The sequence below is a fragment of the Oncorhynchus clarkii genome, chromosome 20 (genome assembly GCF_045791955.1).
Source record: "Oncorhynchus clarkii lewisi isolate Uvic-CL-2024 chromosome 20, UVic_Ocla_1.0, whole genome shotgun sequence".
Classification (NCBI taxonomy): Eukaryota; Metazoa; Chordata; class Actinopteri; order Salmoniformes; family Salmonidae; genus Oncorhynchus; species Oncorhynchus clarkii.
Window position 1 is genome coordinate 13,316,420 of NC_092166.1, and position 21,352 is coordinate 13,337,771.

The following is a 21,352-nucleotide window of genomic DNA, read 5'->3' on the forward strand; positions in this document are numbered from 1 at the left end:
TAGGCCAATTGTGCGTTGCCCCACAGCTAGCCCTGCAGTACAGCGCCCTTAACCACTGCGCCACCCGGGAGGCCCATAGTTCCCAAATTTGACTTGCATGTGTTTGGTTTTAAAATGTGAAAATTTGTTTAAAATATAAACTATTTCAACTAGTATGTGGAGATACACTCAGTGGCCAGTTTATTAGGTATACCCATCTCGTACCGGGTCGGACCTCCCTTTGCCTCCAGAACACCCTGAATTATTTGGGGAATGGAAACGCTGCTCAATTGGTATCAAGGGAACTAACGTGTGCCAGGAAAATATTCCCCACACCATTAAACCACTGCCACCAGCCTGTACCGTTGACACCAGAAAGGATGGGGCCATGGACTCATGCTGCTTATGCCAAATCCTGACTCTGCCATCAGCATGGCGCAACAGGAACTGGGATTCATCGGACCAGGCAATGTTTTTCCACTCCTCAATTGTCCAGTGTTGGTGATCGCGTGCCCACTGGAGCACTTCTTCTTGTTTTTAGCTGATAGGAGTGGAACCCAGTGTGGTCGTCTGCTGCAATAGCCCATCTGTGAGTACTGACAAGTTGTGCATTCCAATTTACTGTTCTGCACACCACTGTTGTACTGAGCAGTTATTTGCCTGTTTGTGGCCCACCTGTTAGCTTGCACGATTCTTGCCATTCTCCTTCCACCTCTCATTGAACAAGTTGTTTTCACCCACAGGACTGCCGCTGTCTGGATGGTTTTTGTTTGTCGCACCATTCTCTGTAAACCCTAGACACTGTTGTGTGTGGAAAGCCCGTGGAAAGCCCGGAGGCCGGCCGTTTCTGAGATACTGGAACCAGCGCGCCTGGCACCCACGATCATTCCACGCTCAAAGTCGCTTAGGTCACTCGTTTTGCCCATTCTAACGTGCAATCCAACAGTAACTGAATGCCTTGATGCCTGTCCTCCTGCTTTATATAGCAAGCCATGGCCACGTGATTCACTGTCTGTGGGAGCAAACCATTTTCGTACAAACAGAAAATAAATCAAATATACAGTATAAATCGTGGTCCTGCATATAGACATAGTACCTTACAATGTGATGTATTTAATATAACAGGTGTTTCAGCAATCCAATGACCACACCCCTTGCACAGTCTTCACATTTTGCTGCCTTAAAATTACATCTCAAAAGTGAATAAATGGAAATGTTTTCCTACCAATTTACACAACCTACTCCGTATTTTAAAACTCAAACAAAAATGATAGAAAATGTTCCTAATGAATAAAAAATAAGAATAATAAGAAGATGTCGTTGTTGTATGTCTTCACACCCCAGAGTTCATATTTGGGGGAAGCACCTTTGGCAGCCATTACAGCTGTGAATAATTTTGAATCAGATTCTGCCAACTTTTCACAACTCTTAGGGCAACATTTATCCATTAGTTTTGTCAAAATGACTCAAGCTCAGTAAATTTGTTTGGGAATTGGGTGTCATTGATGGACAACAATATTCAAACCTTGTCTCTGATGTTCAAGCAAATCAGGACTGAGGCTGGAAGACTCAGGAACACTCAACACCTCTTGGAAAAACATCATTTTTTATATATTCATGTAATATTTTTTGTTGTTGATCTCAATCAGTTACAAACATACACATACGAACAACTTACAGAAACACTATAATATTTTAATACTTTAATAAAAAAACATTAGATTTTTCCATTGTGTTAATGATGGCAGATTGATTGATTTCAAGGGTTTTTGTATACTTTTTTTCACGTTGAGTGATGAAAAGAGAATCGTCCAGCCCATTGGGTATTTGACTACACCCCAATACACCATATTTTGAAATATGCAGACAGGCGGATTGAAAGTAAGTTTACATTGAAATACTTCTGATAGCCCACTTTCTAGCTCCGCCCATAACTTTTGGACTTTTTAGCATTCCGTGTAAGCATGGATTATTGAGTCATTGTTAGTTTTACACTTAAGACATGACTCTGCCGTTCTGCTGTAGAATTTCAGATTTTTTTTCTCTCTTGTATAATAAATTCAATATGTACATTTCCATTAACTGTAATTTAATTAGTTTAATATGCTCCAACATTCCCTCCATCTTGTGCCAACATCTGCGTTGTGTTGTGTAATGGATTTGTCCCAAGACTTTCGTTTTTAATTTCGTTTTTTAATTTAGGCCGACTATCTGTTGTTCCACGTAATGAATCTGTTATTCAATGCATTTGTATGGGCTAATAGCAGTAAGGCCCAAAATATTTGTTCATTGGCTTAGACAGGGCTTAGACTCTAATGGAATAATTGGTAGCAAAAACATATATGGTGATGGAGATGTTGAGGAGGGGTGTGTAGACATTCACTAGGCAATGTATCTATCAATTCCATGTCTGCACCTGACAGCTAGCAATAAATACCCCCAGTGGGGTTCCCAATTAGGTTCAGTTGAACCAGAGCCGAGAGTTTGACTTTGCCATTATTAAAGCACTGGATGCCAGTTTTATTGCTGTGTAATAGCTCATCTGACAGAAGAGAGACGTTAATGTTGTGTAATTTCCTCATATAATTGAGAGACATCTATGGGGACAGTTCTGGCTTGGTTAGTTTCAATTTCAATTCAATTCAAACTGCTTTAGCATGAGGGTTTTATTTTTTCATATCACTTTGCACTATTTATTTGCAAAGGGCTTAGGCTACATCCAGTTTCTGTCCAAAAACAGCCCCAGTTACCGCAATGGTTGTTTGCTAAAGTACCGATTTTCCAGCTCTGGAGTTCATCAGAACCTGCATACCAAGTGGCGCTAAGCTTGGATGTTAGCGGAGGTTGTTGGAATGTGGATGTGGATCAAGGTGGAACCGCGCCGAGAATGAGAAATGCCTTTATTTGGCCGAAGACGGACCATCATCATGACCCTCTGCTGTAGGCAGTGCAGTGCAGGATTTTGGCTGTGTCTCAACAGTCTAGTGGCTTCCATATCTTGTCTCCTTCCCTTTGTACAGATCTGAAAATGCTGGTAGATGTGATGGGGTAGATACAGTGCCTTGCGAAAGTATTCGGCCCCCTTGAACTTTGCGACCTTTTGCACACATTTCAGGCTTCAAACATAAAGATATAAAACTGTATTTTTTTTGTGAAGAATCAACAACAAGTGGGACACAATCATGAAGTGGAACGACATTTATTGGATATTTTAAACTCTTTTAACAAATCAAAAACTGAAAAATTGGGCGTGCAAAATTATTCAGCCCCTTTACTTTCAGTGCAGCAAACTCTCTCCAGAAGTTCAGTGAGGATCTCTGAATGATCCAATGTTGACCTAAATGACTAATGATGATAAATACAATCCACCTGTGTGTAATCAAGTCTCCATATAAATGCACCTGCACTGTGATAGTCTCAGAGGTCCGTTAAAAGCGCAGAGAGCATCATGAAGAACAAGGAACACACCAGGCAGGTCCGAGATACTGTTGTGAAGAAGTTTAAAGCCGGATTTGGATACAAAAAGATTTCCCAAGCTTTAAACATCCCAAGGAGCACTGTGCAAGCAATAATATTGAAATGAAAGGAGTATCAGACCACTGCAAATCTACCAAGACCTGGCCGTCCCTCTAAACTTTCAGCTCATACAAGGAGAAGACTGATCAGAGATGCAGCCAAGAGGCCCATGATCACTCTGGAAGAACTGCAGAGATCTACAGCTGAGGTGGGAGACTCTGTCCATAGGACAACAATCAGTCGTATATTGCACAAATCTGGTCTTTGTGGAAGAGTGGCAAGAAGAAAGCCATTTCTTAAAGATATCCATAAAAAGTGTTGTTTAAAGTTTGCCACAAGCCACCTGGGAGACACACCAAACATGTGGAAGAAGGTGCTCTGGTCAGATGAAACCAAAATTGAACTTTTTGGCAACAATGCAAAACGTTATGTTTGGCGTAAAAGCAACACAGCTGAACACACCATCCCCACTGTCAAACATGGTGGTGGCAGCATCATGGTTTGGGCCTGCTTTTCTTCAGCAGGGACAGGGAAGATGGTTAAAATTGATGGGAAGATGGATGGAGCCAAATACAGGACCATTCTGGAAGAAAACCTGATGGAGTCTGCAAAAGACCTGAGACTGGGACGAGATTTGTCTTCCAACAAGACAATGATCCAAAACATAAAGCAAAATCTACAATGGAATGGTTCAAAAATAAACATATCCAGGTTTTAGAATGGCCAAGTCAAAGTCCAGACCTGAATCCAATCGAGAATCTGTGGAAAGAACTGAAAACTGCTGTTCACAAATGCTCTCCATCCAACCTCACTGAGCTCGAGCTGTTTTGCAAGGAGGAATGGGAAAAAATTTCAGTCTCTCGATGTGCAAAACTGATAGAGACATACCCCAAGCGACTTACAGCTGTAATCGCAGCAAAAGGTGGCACTACAAAGTATTAACTTAAGGGGGCTGAATAATTTTGCACGCCCAATTTTTCAGTTTTTGATTTGTTAAAAAAGTTTTAAATATCCAATAAATGTCGTTCCACTTCATGATTGTGTCCCACTTGTTGTTGATTCTTCACAAAAAAAATACAGTTTTATATCTTTATGTTTGAAGCCTGAAATGTGGCAAAAGGTCGCAAAGTTCAAGGGGGCCGAATACTTTCGCAAGGCATTGTATGTAATGTAGAAGTCATTTGGGAATCTCCTTGGGTTTCATCTGTGTTTTTAAGATCTGTTGCAGATGAAGGGAAGGAGACAGGGAGACTACGCCCCTTTAGACTAGTGAGATGCATTATTATCAAAGAGAACTGTTTACGCATGTCAACCTGGGCTAGGCGGTGCAGAGCTGCACTAATCTTTATGTATATGGATCCGTTCCTATCCATTTGAATGGCCTTAAAGACGGTTTACAGATCTGTGAATCTGTGCAGCTGGTGCCTCAGGCCGACCATCGTCATCAAACAGCCAGTTCCCATAGTCTGACCAGCCAACACCATTCAGATATACTTTTCTGACGCAGTCAACTCCACAATGTATTATTATACGTTTTTTTCACCCTCTCAACCACTCATTGGTTTCCTTCATATGGAGGTAATTTGGTGTGACTCAGAACAATGATGGGGCTTTTTTTGTACGCGTCCATTTCCTGTGCTTTTGATAAATCACCTTCGTTGTTGAAAGGTTTTGTGCTATTATTGACGCCATTGATATTTTTAGTTTGGGCTTCTCAAATGCACTCAATTTGTTTAGAGGGGAGAAAGGAGGGGTTTGATTCCTTTGTCCCGTTGGTGATGTCTGACTTGACGTCAGTCTCGAAGAAAAGTGCCTTGTTGCGAATGATTAAAACCTGTTGTGTATTGTGCTTTAACTGAGTGTGTGTTTGTTCTGTGTGCACAAGGTGCGTTCCATTTATTGAGTGATGGAGCATCATTTGTGACGTGGATGATTTTTGGAGCATGGTTATTACAATTATAAATGATAGTGATGATGATAATAAGCAGCTTTCATTGAAAGACGTGCTAAATCATGATACATGTTGAGAGCCACTGTGGCCTATTCTCGATCACTCTCCCATCTCAGGTTACTCTTCACCATACTCTCCTCACTCTCATTAAAGGGTGATACCCTTAGGGTGTTGTATGTCAAATTCATATTTACTGTAATCTGAACAGATCTTAGATTTTTATTGTTGTTTTGGAACTTTGATTTAGGCTACAAGTTTGAAACTGTGAATTGTCTTCTCATCTGCCCTCTCCCTCTTTCTCTTTCCCCATAGTTTTGATGCTGAGAATGGCTTGTCGGTGGGACGCAGCCCCCTGGACCCGCCGGCCAGTCCCAGCTCCGGCCTGGTGCTCCAGGCCAACTACCACAGCCAGCGCCGGGAGTCCTTCCTCTACCGCTCCGACTCAGACTTTGACCTCTCACCCAAGGCCCCCTCGAGGAACTCGTCCACTGCCAGTGATCTGTAAGTGCCCCCCCTCATATTGGTACTGTCTCCCTCTGTGACCTTTCACCTTCCACTCACATCTATTGAAGCATCATGGCAGAGATGTCTCAATGTAGGCCTTGATGCTGCAAGGTCTCCACTTTTTGTAATGCCCAAGGTTATATACAGATATGGTTTTGTGGAACAGATACAATTATATGTGGAAGGGAATTGCTTCTTGGATCACTTTCCAAAAGGGAATTCCGATAGCAAAACATGGGGAATACGTTAGGCCCATTGAAAGCTTTCCCTTTAACTGTATAATCACAACAAGGAATGGATAGAAATGTACAGAATGGTTATCTGGAGGAAAGTGGGGTCATGCTTTTTCAATTTCAGTCAAGAGGAGGGTTTAGTCTTTTTTTAAAATTTAGTCCAGGGGAGAGTAATATCATTTGTAATAGATGAAATGTCTATATTTCTCAGTGTTTTAGAATTAGTTGCTTATTAGGATATTTACAGTGCCTTGCGAAAGTATTCGGCCCCCTTGAACTTTGCGACCTTTTGCCACATTTCAGGCTTCAAACATAAAGATATAAAACTGTATTTTTTTGTGAAGAATCAACAACAAGTGGGACACAATCATGAAGTGGAACGACATTTATTGGATATTTCAAACTTTTTTAACAAATCAAAAACTGAAAAATTGGGCGTGCAAAATTATTCAGCCCCCTTAAGTTAATACTTTGTAGCGCCACCTTTTGCTGCGATTACAGCTGTAAGTCGCTTCAGGTATGTCTCTATCAGTTTTGCACATCGAGAGACTGAAATTTTTTCCCATTCCTCCTTGCAAAACAGCTCGAGCTCAGTGAGGTTGGATGGAGAGCATTTGTGAACAGCAGTTTTCAGTTCTTTCCACAGATTCTCGATTGGATTCAGGTCTGGACTTTGACTTGGCCATTCTAACACCTGGATATGTTTAATTTTTAACCATTCCATTGTAGATTTTGCTTTATGTTTTGGATCATTGTCTTGTTGGAAGACAAATCTCCGTCCCAGTCTCAGGTCTTTTGCAGACTCCATCAGGTTTTCTTCCAGAATGGTCCTGTATTTGGCTCCATCCATCTTCCCATCAATTCTAACCATCTTCCCTGTCCCTGCTGAAGAAAAGCAGGCCCAAACCATGATGCTGCCACCACCATGTTTGACTGTGGGGATGGTGTGTTCAGCTGTGTTGCTTTTACGCCAAACATAACGTTTTGCATTGTTGCCAAAAGGTTCAATTTTGGTTTCATCTGACCAGAGCACCTTCTTCCACATGTTTGGTGTGTCTCCCAGGTGGCTTGTGGCAAACTTTAAACAACACTTTTTATGGATATCTTTAAGAAATGGCTTTCTTTTTGCCACTCTTCCATAAAGGCCAGATTTGTGCAATATACGACTGATTGTTGTCCTATGGACAGAGTCTCCCACCTCAGCTGTAGATCTCTGCAGTTCATCCAGAGTGATCATGGGCCTCTTGGCTGCATCTCTGATCAGTCTTCTCCTTGTATGAGCTGAAAGTTTAGAGAGACGGCCAGGTCTTGATAGATTTGCAGTGGTCTGATACTCCTTCCATTTTAATATTATCGCTTGCACAGTGCTCCTTGGGATGTTTAAAGCTTGGGAAATCTTTTTGTATCCAAATCCGGCTTTAAACTTCTTCACAACAGTATCTCGGACCTGCCTGGTGTGTTCCTTGTTCTTCATGATGCTCTCTGCGCTTTTAACGGACCTCTGAGACTATCACAGTGCAGGTGCATTTATACGGAGACTTGATTACACACAGGTGGATTGTATTTATCATCATTAGTCATTTAGGTCAACATTGGATCATTCAGAGATCCTCAATGAACTTCTGGAGAGAGTTTGCTGCACTGAAAGTAAAGGGGCTGAATAATTTTGCACGCCCAATTTTTCAGTTTTTGATTTGTTAAAAAAGTTTGAAATATCCAATAAATGTCGTTCCACTTCATGATTGTGTCCCACTTGTTGTTGATTCTTCACAAAAAAGACAGTTTTATATCTTTATGTTTGAAGCCTGAAATGTGGCAAAAGGTCGCAAAGTTCAAGGGGGCCGAATACTTTCGCAAGGCACTGTATATCGATGTGTGCCCGATGCCGCCCCTCTTCTCTGATTCTCTGCTATCATGTGCACTATCGTGTGCGCCTATAGGCTATTTAGTGTGGTCTCAATCAAATGATCCATAGCTTATATGCTACAAAGTGCATGCTCGGAGAAGCACAGAGCAACGTTTCTATTTCTAAGATAGCTGCTGGGATGGTGTAAATAAAACTAGGCTGCATTACAAACTGCAATGGACATTCCAACCCTGAGCCCAGGCCTGCTCTGCTCTTGCTGATCAAAAACATGTTTGTGTGCTGCTTAACCAATGGCTGCGTAGGCCTATGGTGACAATTCAAGGGGAGAGTCAAAGACTTCTGCCGAAAATAATTTAATCTTGCGCGCTGACTAGACTACAGTCTATGTTCTGTTCCTTTTGAGAAGAAGAGTGGGAAGATGAGAAGGAGGGCCGGAGGTCAACTTTGATAGCTTGCTTCTACTATAATTGACTTAATTAATAACAATATGTTTTTTGCCCATTATGTACAGTACCAGTCAAAGGTTTGGACACACCTACTCATTCAAGGGTTTTTCTTTATTTTTACTAGTTTCTACGTTGTAGAATAATAGTGAAGACATCAACACTATTAAATACCACATATAGAATCATGTAGTAACCCCCAAAAAATTTAACAAATCAAAATATATTTTAGATTTTAGATTCTTCAAAGTAGCCACCCTTTGCCTTGATGACAGCTTTGCACACTCTTGGCATTCTCTCAACCAGCTTCACCTGGAATGCTTTTCCAACAGTCTTGAAGGAGTTCTCACATATGCTGAGCACTTGTTGGCTGCTTTTCCTTCACTCTGCAGTCCAACTCATTCCAAACCATCTCAATTGGGTTGAGGTCAGGTGATTGTGGAGGCCAGGTCATCTGATGCAGCACTCCATCACTCATCACTCTCCTTCTTGGTCAAATAGCCTGGAAGTGTGTTGGTTCATTGTCCAAATGATAGTCCCACTATGCGCAAACCAGATGGGATGGCGTATCACTGCAGAATGCTGTGGTAGCCATGCTGGTTAATCCATTCACCTACTCTGCGTCCCACAAAGACACAGCTGTTGAAAGCAAAAATCTCACATTTTCAGACCTAAGGACAGATTTCCACCAGTCTAATGTTCATTGCTCGTGTTTCTTGGCCCAAGCAAGTCTCTTCTTATTATTGGTGTCCCTTAGTAGTGGTTTCTTTGCAGCAATTCGACCATGAAGGCCATGAATTCGACCATGAATTCGACCATCATAGTGCTTGATGGTTTTTGCGACTGCACTTGAAGAAACGTTTAAAGTTCTTGACATTTTCTGCATGTCTTAAGGTAATGATGAACTGTTTCTCTTTGCTTATTTGAGTTGTTCTTGCCTTAACATGGACTTGGTCTTTTACCAAATAGGGCCATCTCCTGTATACCACCCCTACCTTGTCACAACACAACTGATTGGCATAATCGCATTAAGAAGGAAAGAAAATCCACAATAAAACTTTTAACAAGGCACACCTGTTAATTGAAATGCATTCCAGGTGACTACCTCATGAAGCAGGTTGAGAGAATGGCAAGTGTGTGCAAAGCTGTCATCATATAAATTTGATTTGTTTAACACTTGTTTGGTTACTACATGATTCTATGTGTTATTTCATAGTTTTGATGTCTTCACAATTATTCTACAATGTAGAAAACAGTTAAAATAAAGAAAAACCCTTGAATGAGTAGGTGTGTCCAAACTTTTGACTAGTACTGTATTTATCAGAGTTATTCTCTTCACAATAAGCCAGATTCGAGTAACTTACATTGTGGTGCTGAAACTTGAAGTAGCAGCTGCGGCACAATCAATCGGAAATAGACAGCTCATGGTGCTGAAAGTAGGCAAATTCAAGTAGGCATTATTAATTTCCATCTTCATTTTAATTAGACTTTACTAACAACAATAGCCCTGTTTCCATTGGCACTTTAAAGTCAACACAGTTTGGGTTGGCCTTGGTGGGCTAGCTCAAATTGTGTTTCCACTGCCTCCAGAAATGAGAAATTATGTCATGTTGCTAGGTAGCCAATATGTGACTCCAGCTGGCTTCGCTAATGTTGCTAGCTATCTACCAAGATGTTGAAGAATTTAATTCACCCTTACCATGCTGTAACTAACGTTTCCCCAAACTCTTACCCAGTGGCGATTTTAGCATGTAAATCTTTGTGGAGCTAAAAAAAAAATTTTTAGATGCATGCCAGCAAAGCCACTACACAACACAACACTAAACAATACATTAATTGCATTGTAATGGTCACAAAAGGTGCCCACAAAATGTTAGGGCCTACATAAAGCCATCCCACAGCAGTCGCAACACCTTACCAATGCCACACCGTGCTACCAGCGAGCCTTGTCTGGCAGTGAAACAGTTCATTCAGCCTCATTTACTGCCTTTTAAAAAACATAGCTGATATGGCTGACTGGATTAAACAAATGTGGTTTCTACTGACAATTGAGATGCACAAACTATGGCATAAGGGGATGACGGCGGGATAAGAAGCAATCCGTAATTTCGATTAAGACAATAATGAGCGAGCTTGGACAGATGTAGTCAATATAAATATAACTATTTGTTCAGCACTTTTGAAATGTACAGCGACAGGATTCCATGAGAACATGAGCCGTTTTTACAATATTCTGCCTAAACACTAAGTCAGAACCGTAGGATAAATGAAGGGGGCATATAAGCAGACAATGAAAGCTCTTACAATATTAGATGATTACATTTATCTAAAACAGACTATAGGCTACATGTGCACCACTAAGTCAGTAGGCAAAATTCAGAGGGAAAAGGGACCAAATTATTAGGGTGAGACCAAGTTTGTATGCAGCTTTATTAAGTCAATTATTTTTTTGTATATTTTTTTTACATTGTTTGCAAACTGTTATGTGACATGTATTAATGCCAAAATAACATGCAAAACAGGCGCACATTTTTTTTATTTTGTAAAAAAAGAAATGCTAAACAGTTGGGGCTCAAAACAATTCCAGCCAGACTCAGAGCCATCAATTTAGCTTGCTGACGTTAGCTAGCTAAATAGTTAGCATCATGTTTAGCATAACAGGTTAGCTAGCTTAATTCCTACCTTGCTAACCAAGCAAACCAGATGATAAGTTTGATATGATGTAGCTAGCTACAGAGGTGGGACCAAGTCACTATTATTCAAGTCACAAGCAAGTCTCAAGTCACAACGTCTGAGTCTCAAGTCGAGTCCCAAGTATAACAGGTCAAGACTTAAGTCATGCAATCTAAGAACAAGTTTTTTCAAGTCAAGTAAAAAACAAATCTGTACATGCAACGACTTATTCAACTACAAATCTTTCTCTATTTATTTAAGCTACCAGACAGCCATTTTCATTATTTTGATTTTGAAAAAGCCATATCTCAGACTGGCTAATAAAAATAAAAGATTAAAATGGGCAAAAGAACATACACTGAACAGCAATATGGCTTTTTCTTTGCAACTCTGCCTAGAAGGCCAACATCCCGGAATCGCCTCTTCACTGTTGACGTTGAGATTGGTGTTTTGCGGGTACTATTTAATGAAGCTGCCAGTTGAGGACATGTGAGGCGTCTGTTTCTCAAACTAAACACTCTAATGTACTTGTCCTCTTGCTCAGTTGTGCCCCGTGGTCTTTCAGAAGAAAGTGTTTTGTTTCTGGCCATTTTGAGCCTGTAATCAAACCCACAAATGTCGATGCTCCAGATACTCAACTGGGTTTAAAGAAGGCCAGTTTTATTGCTAACATAATTGCAAAAGGGTTTTCTAATGATCAATTAGCCTTTTAAAATGATAAACTTGTATTAGCTCACAACGTGCCATTGGAACACAGGAGTGATGGTTACTGATAATGGGCCTCTGTATGCCTATGTGGATATTCCATTAAAAAATCTGCCATTTCCAGCTGTAATAGTCATTTACAACATTAACAATGTCTACACTGTATTTCTGATCAATTTGATGTTATTTTAATGGACAAAAAATTAGCCTTTCTTTAAAAAAACAGGATGTAGATGGCGCAGACAGACATGGCAGCTCTGTGTCTAGCTCCTAAGCAACTTGCAGTATTTTTTTTTTGTGTGTGTTTTTTCTTATATGGTGTTATTACATACAGCCAGAAATAACTTTTGGATATCAGAGCGGCGGTAACTCACCAGCATTACGAACAGGAATACAACACACCATCCATTGCTTCTGAGTATATTACTCGCTCATGTTCAGTCTCCGGATAATAAAGTAGACGAGCTCAGGGCGAGGATCTCCTCCCAGTGAGACATCAGGGATTGTAACATACTCTGTTTCACGGAAACATGGCTCTCTCAGGATATATATCCATTCAGCCATCTGGGTTCTCAGTACATTGCACCGGCAAGAATAAAGAACTCCCCGGGAAGAAGAAAGGCGGGGGTGTATGTTTCATGATTAACCACTCATGGTGTGATTGTGATAACATACAGAAACTCAAGTCCTTTTGTTCACCCGACCTAGAATACCTCACAATCAAATGCCGACCGTATTACCTCCCAAGAAAATTCTCTTTGGTTATAGTCACAGCCGTGTATATTCCTCCTCAAGCCGATACAACGACGGCCCTCAAAGAACTACACTGGACTTTTTGCAAACTGGAAACCACATATCCTGAGGCGGCATTTATTGTAGCTGTGGATTTTAACAAAGCAAATTTGAGGGAAACGCTACCAAAGTTTTACCAACACATTGACTGTAGTATACTCGCACTGGTAAAACATTGGACCACTGCTACTCAACTTTTCGAAATGCCTACAAGGCCCTCCCCCGCCCTCCCTTCAGCAGACCTGATCACGACTCCATTTTGCACCTCCCTTCCTATAGGCAGAAACTCAAACAGGAAATACCCGTGGTAAGGTCTATTCAAAACTGGTCTGGCCAATCGGAATCCATGCTTCAAGATTGTTTTGATCACGCGGACTGGGATATGTTCCGGTTAGCCTCTGAGAATAACATTGACAAATACACAGATACGGTGACTGAGTTCATCAGGAAGTGTATAGGAGATGTTGTACCTACTGTGACTATTAAAACCTACCCAATCCAGAAACAGTGGATAGATGGACGCATTCGAGCAAAACTGAAAGTGCGAACCACAGTATTTAACCATGGCAAGGTGACTATGGCTGAATACAATCAAACAGGCAAAACAATCAAAACGGAGTCGCAATTTAAAGGCTCAGACCCGAGACATATGTTTCAGGGTCTACAGACAATCACGGTCTAGGGAAAACCAGCCACATCGTGGACACTGATGTCTTCACTGATGTCTGATGTCTTCCTTCTTTGCCCACTTTGAGGACAACCCAGTGTCACCGATGCGGGCCACTACTAAGGACTTTGGGCTCTTCTTCTCCGTGACCAACGTGAGGAAGACATTTAAGGTTGTTAACCCTCGCAGGGCTGTCGGCCCAGACGGCATCCCTAGCCGTGTCCTCAGAGCATGCGCAGACCAACTGGCTGGAGTGTTTACGGACATATTAAATCTCTCCCTATCCCAGTCTGCTGTCCCCACTTGCTTCAAGATGTCCACCATTGTTCATGTAACCAAGAAAGCAAAGGTAACTGAACTAAATGACTATCACTTCTGTCATCATGAAGTGCTTTGAGAGGCTGGTTAAGGATCATATCACCTCTACCTTACCTGATACCCTAGACCCACTTGAATATGCTTTCCACCCCAATAGATCCACAGATGATGCAATAGCCATGGCACAGCACACTGCCCTATCCCATCTGGACAAGAGGAATACCTATGTAAGAATGCTGTTCATTGACTATAGTGCAGCATTCAACACCATAGATAACACCTCCACTTCGCTGATTGTCAACACAGAAGCCCCACAAGGGTGCGTGCTCAGACCCCTCCTGTACTCCCTGTTCACCCATGACTGCGTGGCCACGCACACCTCCAACTCAATCATCAAGTTTGCAGACGACACAAGGGTAGTAGGCCTGATTACCAACACTGACTAGACAGCCTACAGGGAGGAGGTAAGGGCCCTGGGAGAGTGGTGCCAGGAAAATAACCTCTCACTCATCGTCAACAAAACAAAGGAGCTGATCGTGGACTTCAGGAAACAGCCGAGTGAGCACGCCCCTATCCATATTGAAGGGACCGCAGTTGAGAAGGTGGAAAGCTTCAAGTTCCTCAGAGTACACATCACTGACGATCTGGAATGGTCCACCCACACAGACAGTGTGGTGAAGAAGGTGCAACAGCGCCTCTTCAACCTCAGGAGACTGAAGAAATTTGGCTTGGCCCCTACAACCCTCAAACTTTTACAGATGCGCAATTGAGAGCATCCTGTCAGCCTGGTACGGCAACTGCACTGCCTGCAACTGCAGGGCTCTCCAGAGGGTGGTGCAGTCTGCCCAAAGCATCACCGGGGGCAAACTACCTGCCCTCCAGGACATCTACAGCACCTGATGTTACAGGAAGGCCAAAAAGATCATCAAGGACATCAACCACCCGAGCCACAGCCTGTTCACCCCGCTATCATCCAGAAGGCGAGGTCAGTACAGGTGCATCAAAGCTGGGACTGAGAGACTGAAAAATAGCTTAAATCTTAAGGCCATCAGACTCTTAAATAGCCATCACTAGCCGGCATCCACCCTGTTACACAACACTGCACCTTAGAGGCTCCTGCCGTATATACATAAACTTGGAATCACTGGCCACTTTAATAATGGAACACTAGTCACTTTAATACTGTTTAAATTATGTTTACATACTGCTTTACTCATCTCATATGTATATACTGTATTCTATTCTCCTGTATTTTAGTCAATGCCACTCTTAATTCCATTATTTTACTTTCAGATGTGTGTATTGTTGTGAATCATTTTAAGATACTACTGCACTGTTGGAGCTAGGAACACAAGCATTTCGCTACACCTGCAATAACATTTGCTGATTATGTATATGTGACCAATAAAATGTTATTTTATTTCTATATTTTTTAGCAGGCTAGCGTCAAAAGTTTGTCTGACATGCCAGAAATGCAGCCGTATTGACTTTATTTGAAACTTTGCAGCCACCGGAGTTTGACAAATGACTACAGTTTGCATTGATTTGTGGGTCATATCAACCCCACAAGTGATCAAAGTTCTTCACTTGCTCCCGAGGGAGAGTTGCTAGCATGAGGGCTGAGGGGGTAAAAATAAGATGTTTGGACTGCAGCCAAAGTTGGAAAAATGAGCGACTTTCTTGTTTTTTTAACTTCTTCAGTTTATTTTTCCAGCCTACATCAGCCTAAGACAGTTTCCCTGTGTCTAAACACCTTAGTTTGTGATTAATCGGTTGCAGGTCACCAACTCTTGCCTCTGTTTTTAAAGGGAAGAAAGCTTGAAGCACTGGGAAGTCAACTGGTTGTCTCGGTGAGAAGAACTTGACAAAACGCTGATTTGTCCCCTCAAAGGCCTGTTCTGCATTCTCCATTACAGGTTTCAGAGCCATCATCCTCCCCATGGCACCAGTGACAAAAAAAATGACCCCTCCCCATGTTTTTCCTGTGACCCCAAGAAAAGCCTTTTTTCTTTTGCATGTGAAGCTTCAAGAAAAATACCCTAGCATAACCTCAACCCTGTAACTTTACCAGTTGGACTTTCATTTCTCCCTACCTCAAGGTTCCTACAATGTACAGTGCATGGCATCCTTTGTTTGACCTTAATTCCACCCGGTCTGGTCTACCTTTATTCTTTGCGTTCTTTGCTTTGATGTCGGTCTGCAGGTTGTTGAAGTGTTTTTTCACAGACACTGATCAACTGTCTTGATTTAGGATTAAATGCAAATGTGTAAAGTGCACAGTGGACATTAGTACCATAGTAGTCATGTTGGATTTAACCTAAATATTGTATGCACACTAAATGGTTGCAAATTTGTTTAACCTTTTCACTGATTCTGTTAATGTACTTTTAAAAATGTAAGACCAGAGCCTAAACCAATATCTGGATTTAACCTACATTTCATCATTTTTGCCCCATTATAGACATGGAGAAGACATGATTGTGACACCATTTGCACAGGTTAGTTTTGGAAATATTCTGTCCTGTGTTTTTCAGCTGAATAAATGGTTAACGAATTGGCCTGGTATGGACAGCGGTCTAGGCTACTGACTCTGGAGCACATGTACAATGTATCGCTGCCAGCATGGGTTAGAATCTATCCCCCTGGTTTTAAGCACGCTCTGGTTTGCCAAGCCAAATTCTCCCTGTAATTTGGAATGTGACCTCGAATCTACCCACTGGTTGTGTAACTTCACCGTCATTATGCACACCAACACAACAAGGAAATAAATAACATAACACTGACTGATTCTGAGTAATGTTAAGCTTAAAAAAAAGAGAACTACAAAAGGTTGTTGTCAGTGAAGTCACAGCTGTCACTATAGGTGCCAGTGACACTAGTAGACGGCCACCGGAACAGCCTTTGGCATGTGGCTGGCACATTGCAGCAGCCAGGCCCGTGACAGAGGACGTGTGTCATAACAAGCGAGGAATCCAACTGATCAGAAACCCACCACAGCCGGGAAACCAGATACAGTCCTTTTTAACGTGCTGACTCATGATTTAGATTGGTGCCCAGACTCTGACATGTGTGACGTATGAGGGTGGGGGCTAGCGAGGGGGTTCACTCTTCATCAGCCTGTAATTATGATGGCTCAGGGGCACTGCTAGTGCTTGCTTGTTTTGAAAAGTGTTGAAAATGAACTATTGCAAGCCATTATTTAGCACTAACGCCTCGATCACACCAACAGCGTAAATGCATTTTGGTACACCAGAAGTACATGCATTTCCAATAAAAAGCTGTGTTTGACTTGCAGTATTAAGTTGCAAAGGCAGTTGCAGTGCGTTTTGTGTAAGTTGGATTTATCTAAGGTATGTGTCAAACTGTATGTGTAGACGGCTTGCCAGAAATGGTAACAGAAGGTGAATGTTGAACTTTTGTTGCACACATATCCAGATGATGCAGCGTACCATTTGCACAATAACACTGTCGGTTTGATCAAGGCGTAAGATAATTTAAATGTACTCCATTGCAGTGTATGCTTAGCCCTTTTGTGGGGTTAAATGTTCAATTGTAACACTTCACGGAGTATGCATATAATATATTCTAAATGTTTTTATTTATATATGAAGTACCTCGACTATCACAATTAGGTAGTAGAGAGGATGTACAGTACCAGGCAAAAGTTTGGACACACCTACTCATTCAAGGGTTTTTCTTTATTTTTACTATTTTCTACATTGTAGAATAATAGTGAAGACTTCAAAACTATGAAATAACACATATGGAATCATGTATTAACCAAAAAAATTGTTAAACAAATCAAAATATATTTTAGATTTTAGATTCTTCAAAGTAGCCACCCTTTGCCTTGATGACAGCTTTGCACACTCTTGGCATTCTCTCAACCAGCTTCACCTGGAATGCTTTTCCAACAGTCTTGAAGGAGTTCTCACATATGCTGAGCACTTGTTGGCTGTTTTTCCTTCTCTCTGCGGTCCAACTCTTCCCAAACCATCTCAGTTGGGTTGAGGTCGGGTGATTGTGGAGGCCAGGTCATCTGATGCAGCACTCCATCACTCTCCTACTTGGTCAAATAGCCCTTACACAGCTTGGAGGTGTGTTGGGTCATTGTTTTGTTGAAAAACAAATGACAGTCCCACTATGCACAAACCAGATAGGATGGCGTATCACTGCAGAATGCTGTGGTTGTCGTGCTGGTTAATTGTGCCTAGAATACTAAATAGATCACAGACAGTGTCACCAGCAAAGCACCCCCACACCATCCCACCTCCTCTTCCATGCTTCACGGTGGGAACATGCGGGAACATGCAGCGAACATTCATTCCCCGAAAAGACACGGCAGTTGGAACCAAAAATCTCAAATTTGGACTCATCAGACCAAAGGACAGATTTACACCGGTCTAATTTCCATTGCTCATGTTTCTTGGCCCAAGCAAGTCTCTTATTATTATTGGTGTCCTTTAGTAGTGATTTCTTTGCAGCAATTCGACCATGAAGGCCTGATTCAAGCAGTCTCCTCTGAACAGTTGATGTTGAGATGTGTCTGTTCCTTGAACTCTGTGAAGCATTTATTTGGGCGGCAATTTCTGAGGCTGGTAACTCTAATGAACTTATCCTCTGCAGCAGAGGTAACTCTGGGTGTTCCTTTCCTGTGGCGGTCCTCATGAGAACCAGTTTCATCATAGCACTTGATTGTTTTTGCGACTGCACTTGAAGAAACTTTCTAAGTTATTGAAATTTTCCGGATTGACTGACATTCATGTCGTAATGATGGACTGTCGTTTCTCTTTGCTTATTTGAGCTATTCTTGCCATAATATGGACATGGTCTTTTATCAAATAGGGCTATCTTCTGTATACCACCCCTACCTTGTCACAACACAACTGATTGGCTCAAACGCATTAAGAAGGAAAGAAATTCCACAAATTAACTTTTAACAAGGCACACCTGTTAATTGAAATGCATTCCAGGTGACTACCTCATGAAGCTGGTTGAGAGAATGCCAAGTGTGTGCAACGCTATCATTAAGACAAAGGGTGGCTACTTTGAGGAATCTCAAATACAAAATATATTTTGATTTGTTTAACAATTTTTGGTTACTACATGATTCCATATGTGTTATTTCATAGTTTTGGTGTCTTCACTATTATTCTACAATGTGGAAAACAGTAAAAATAAAGAAAACCCTTGAATGAGTAGGGGTGTTCAAACTTTTGCCTGGTACTGTATATTAATCTTGTCCGTTCTTGTAGGTACTTGCCAGTTTGAGGACGGTAAGAAGCAACTTCGCCGTTTTGACCCATCAGCAAGATCGTCAACCCAGCAAGTAAGTTCAGTCTACAAATCAAATCAAACTTTATTTGTCACATATGCCGAATACAACATAGACCTAGTGTAGACCTTATGGTGAAATGCTTACTTACAAGCCCTTATCCAACAGTACAGTTCAAGAAGAGTTAAGAAAATATTTACCAAATAAACTAAAGTTAAAAAAATCTAAAAAATTATAAAAAGTAACAGAATAACATAACAATAACGAGGCTATACACAGGGGGTGCCGGTTCCGAGTCAGTGTGCAGGGGTACAGGTTGGTTGAGGTCATTTGTGCATGTAGGTAAGGATGAAGTGACTACACATAGATAATAAATAGCGAGTAGCAGCAGTGTACAAAATAAATGGGTGGGGGTCAATGTAACAGTCAAGTGGCCATTTGATGAATTGCTGGCTTGGGGGTAGAAGCTGTTAAGGAGCCTCTTGGTCCTAGACTTGGCGCCTCGTTACCGCTTGCCATGCGGTAGCAGAGAAAACAGTTTGTGACTTGGGTGACTGGAGACTGACAATTTTATGGGCTTTCCTCTGACACTGCCTATTATATAGGTCCTGGATGGCAGGAAACTTGGCCCCATTGAAGTACTGGGCCGTACGCACTACCCTCTGTAGCGCCTTACAGTCAGATGCCGAGCAGTTGCCATACCAGGCGGTGATGCAACCGGTCAGGATACTCTCAATTGTGCAGCTGTAGAACTTTTTAAGGATCTGGGGACCCATGTCAAATCTTTTCAGTCTCCTGAGGGGGAAAAGGTTTTGTCTTGCCCTCTTCACGACTGTCTTGGTGTGTTTGGACCATGATAGTTTGTTGGTGATGTGGACACCAAGGAACTTGAAACTCTCGACACACTCCACTACAGCCCCGTTGATGTTAATGGGGGCATGCTCGGTCCTCCTATTCCTGTAGACTGTAAACTCTCCTTCCAGACCCATATCAAACATCTCCAATCCAAAGTTAAATCTAGAATTGGCTTCCTATGTAGACTGTAAACTCTCCTTCCAGACCCATATCAAACATCTCCAATCCAAAGTTAAATCTAGAATTGGCTTCCTATTTCGCAACAAAGCATCCTTCACTCATGCTGCCAAACATACCCTTGTAAAACTGACCATCCTACCAATCCTTGACTTTGGCGATGTAATTTACAAACGAGCCTCCAATACCCTACTCAACAAATTGGATGCAGTCTATCACAGTGCAATCCGTTTTGTCACCAAAGCCCCATATACTACCCACCATTGCGACCTGTACGCTCTCGTTGGCTGGCCCTCGCTTCATACTCGTCGCCAAACCCACTGGCTCCATGTCATCTACAAGACCCTGCTAGGTAAAGTCCCCCCTTATCTCAGCTCGCTGGTCACCATAGCATCTCCCACCTGTAGCACACGCTCCAGCAGGTATATCTCTCTAGTCACCCCCAAAACCAATTATTTCTTTGGCCGCCTCTCCTTCCAGTTCTCTGCTGCCAATGACTGGAACGAACTACAAAAATCTCTGAAACTGGAAACACTTATCTCCCTCACTAGCTTTAAGCACCAACTGTCAGAGCAGCTCACAGATTACTGCACCTGTACATAGCCCACCTATAATTTAGCCCAAACAACTACCTCTTTCCCAACTGTATTTAATTTTTATTTATTTATTTATTTTGCTCCTTTGCACCCCATTATTTTTATTTCTACTTTGCACATTCTTCCATTGCAAAACCACCATTCCAGTGTTTTACTTGCTATATTGTATTTACTTTGCCACCATGGCCTTTTTTGCCTTTACCTCCCTTCTCACCTCATTTGCTCACATTGTATATAGACTTGTTTATACTGTATTATTGACTGTATGTTTGTTTTACTCCATGTGTAACTCTGTGTCGTTGTATCTGTCGAACTGCTTTGCTTTATCTTGGCCAGGTCGCAATTGTAAATGAGAACTTGTTCTCAACTTGCCTACCTGGTTAAATAAAGGTAAAATAAAAAAAATAAAATAAAAGTACACACCCCTGAGGGGCCCCAGTGTTGAGAATCAGCGTGGCAGACGTATTGTTCCCTACCCTTACCACCTGGGGGGCGGCCCGTCAGGAAGTCCAGGATCCAGTTGCAGTGAGAGGTGTTTAGTCCCAGGGTCCTTAGCTTAGTGATGAGCTTCGTGGGCACTATGGTGTTGAACGCTAAGCTGTAGTCAATGAACAGCATTCTCACAGGTTTTCCTTTTGTCCAAGTGGGAAAGGGCAATGTTGAGTGCGATTGAGATTGCATCATCTGTGGATTTTTTGGGGCGGTTGGAGTGGGTCTAGGGTATCGGGGAGGATGCTGTTGATGTGAGCCATGACCAGCCTTTCAAAGAACTTCATGGCTACTGATGTGAGTGCTACGGGG

At 41.9% G+C, this 21,352-nt stretch overlaps 1 protein-coding gene across 3 annotated transcripts in view; it reads left to right on the plus strand.

Moving 5' to 3' along the window:
- The window catches only part of LOC139375943 (3',5'-cyclic-AMP phosphodiesterase 4C-like), a 90,297-nt gene that overhangs the window by 51,288 nt on the left and 17,657 nt on the right, over window positions 1-21,352 (plus strand). For 2 of the 3 annotated variants that reach the window (XM_071117917.1, XM_071117919.1), the window contains exons 2-5: window positions 5,759-5,947; window positions 15,457-15,498; window positions 16,110-16,146; window positions 18,904-18,977. In XM_071117917.1, the coding sequence (XP_070974018.1) occupies window positions 5,759-5,947; window positions 15,457-15,498; window positions 16,110-16,146; window positions 18,904-18,977 (342 nt within the window). The remainder of the gene's footprint in view (window positions 1-5,758; window positions 5,948-15,456; window positions 15,499-16,109; window positions 16,147-18,903; window positions 18,978-21,352) is intronic. The other variant, XM_071117918.1, reaches the window with a different exon arrangement.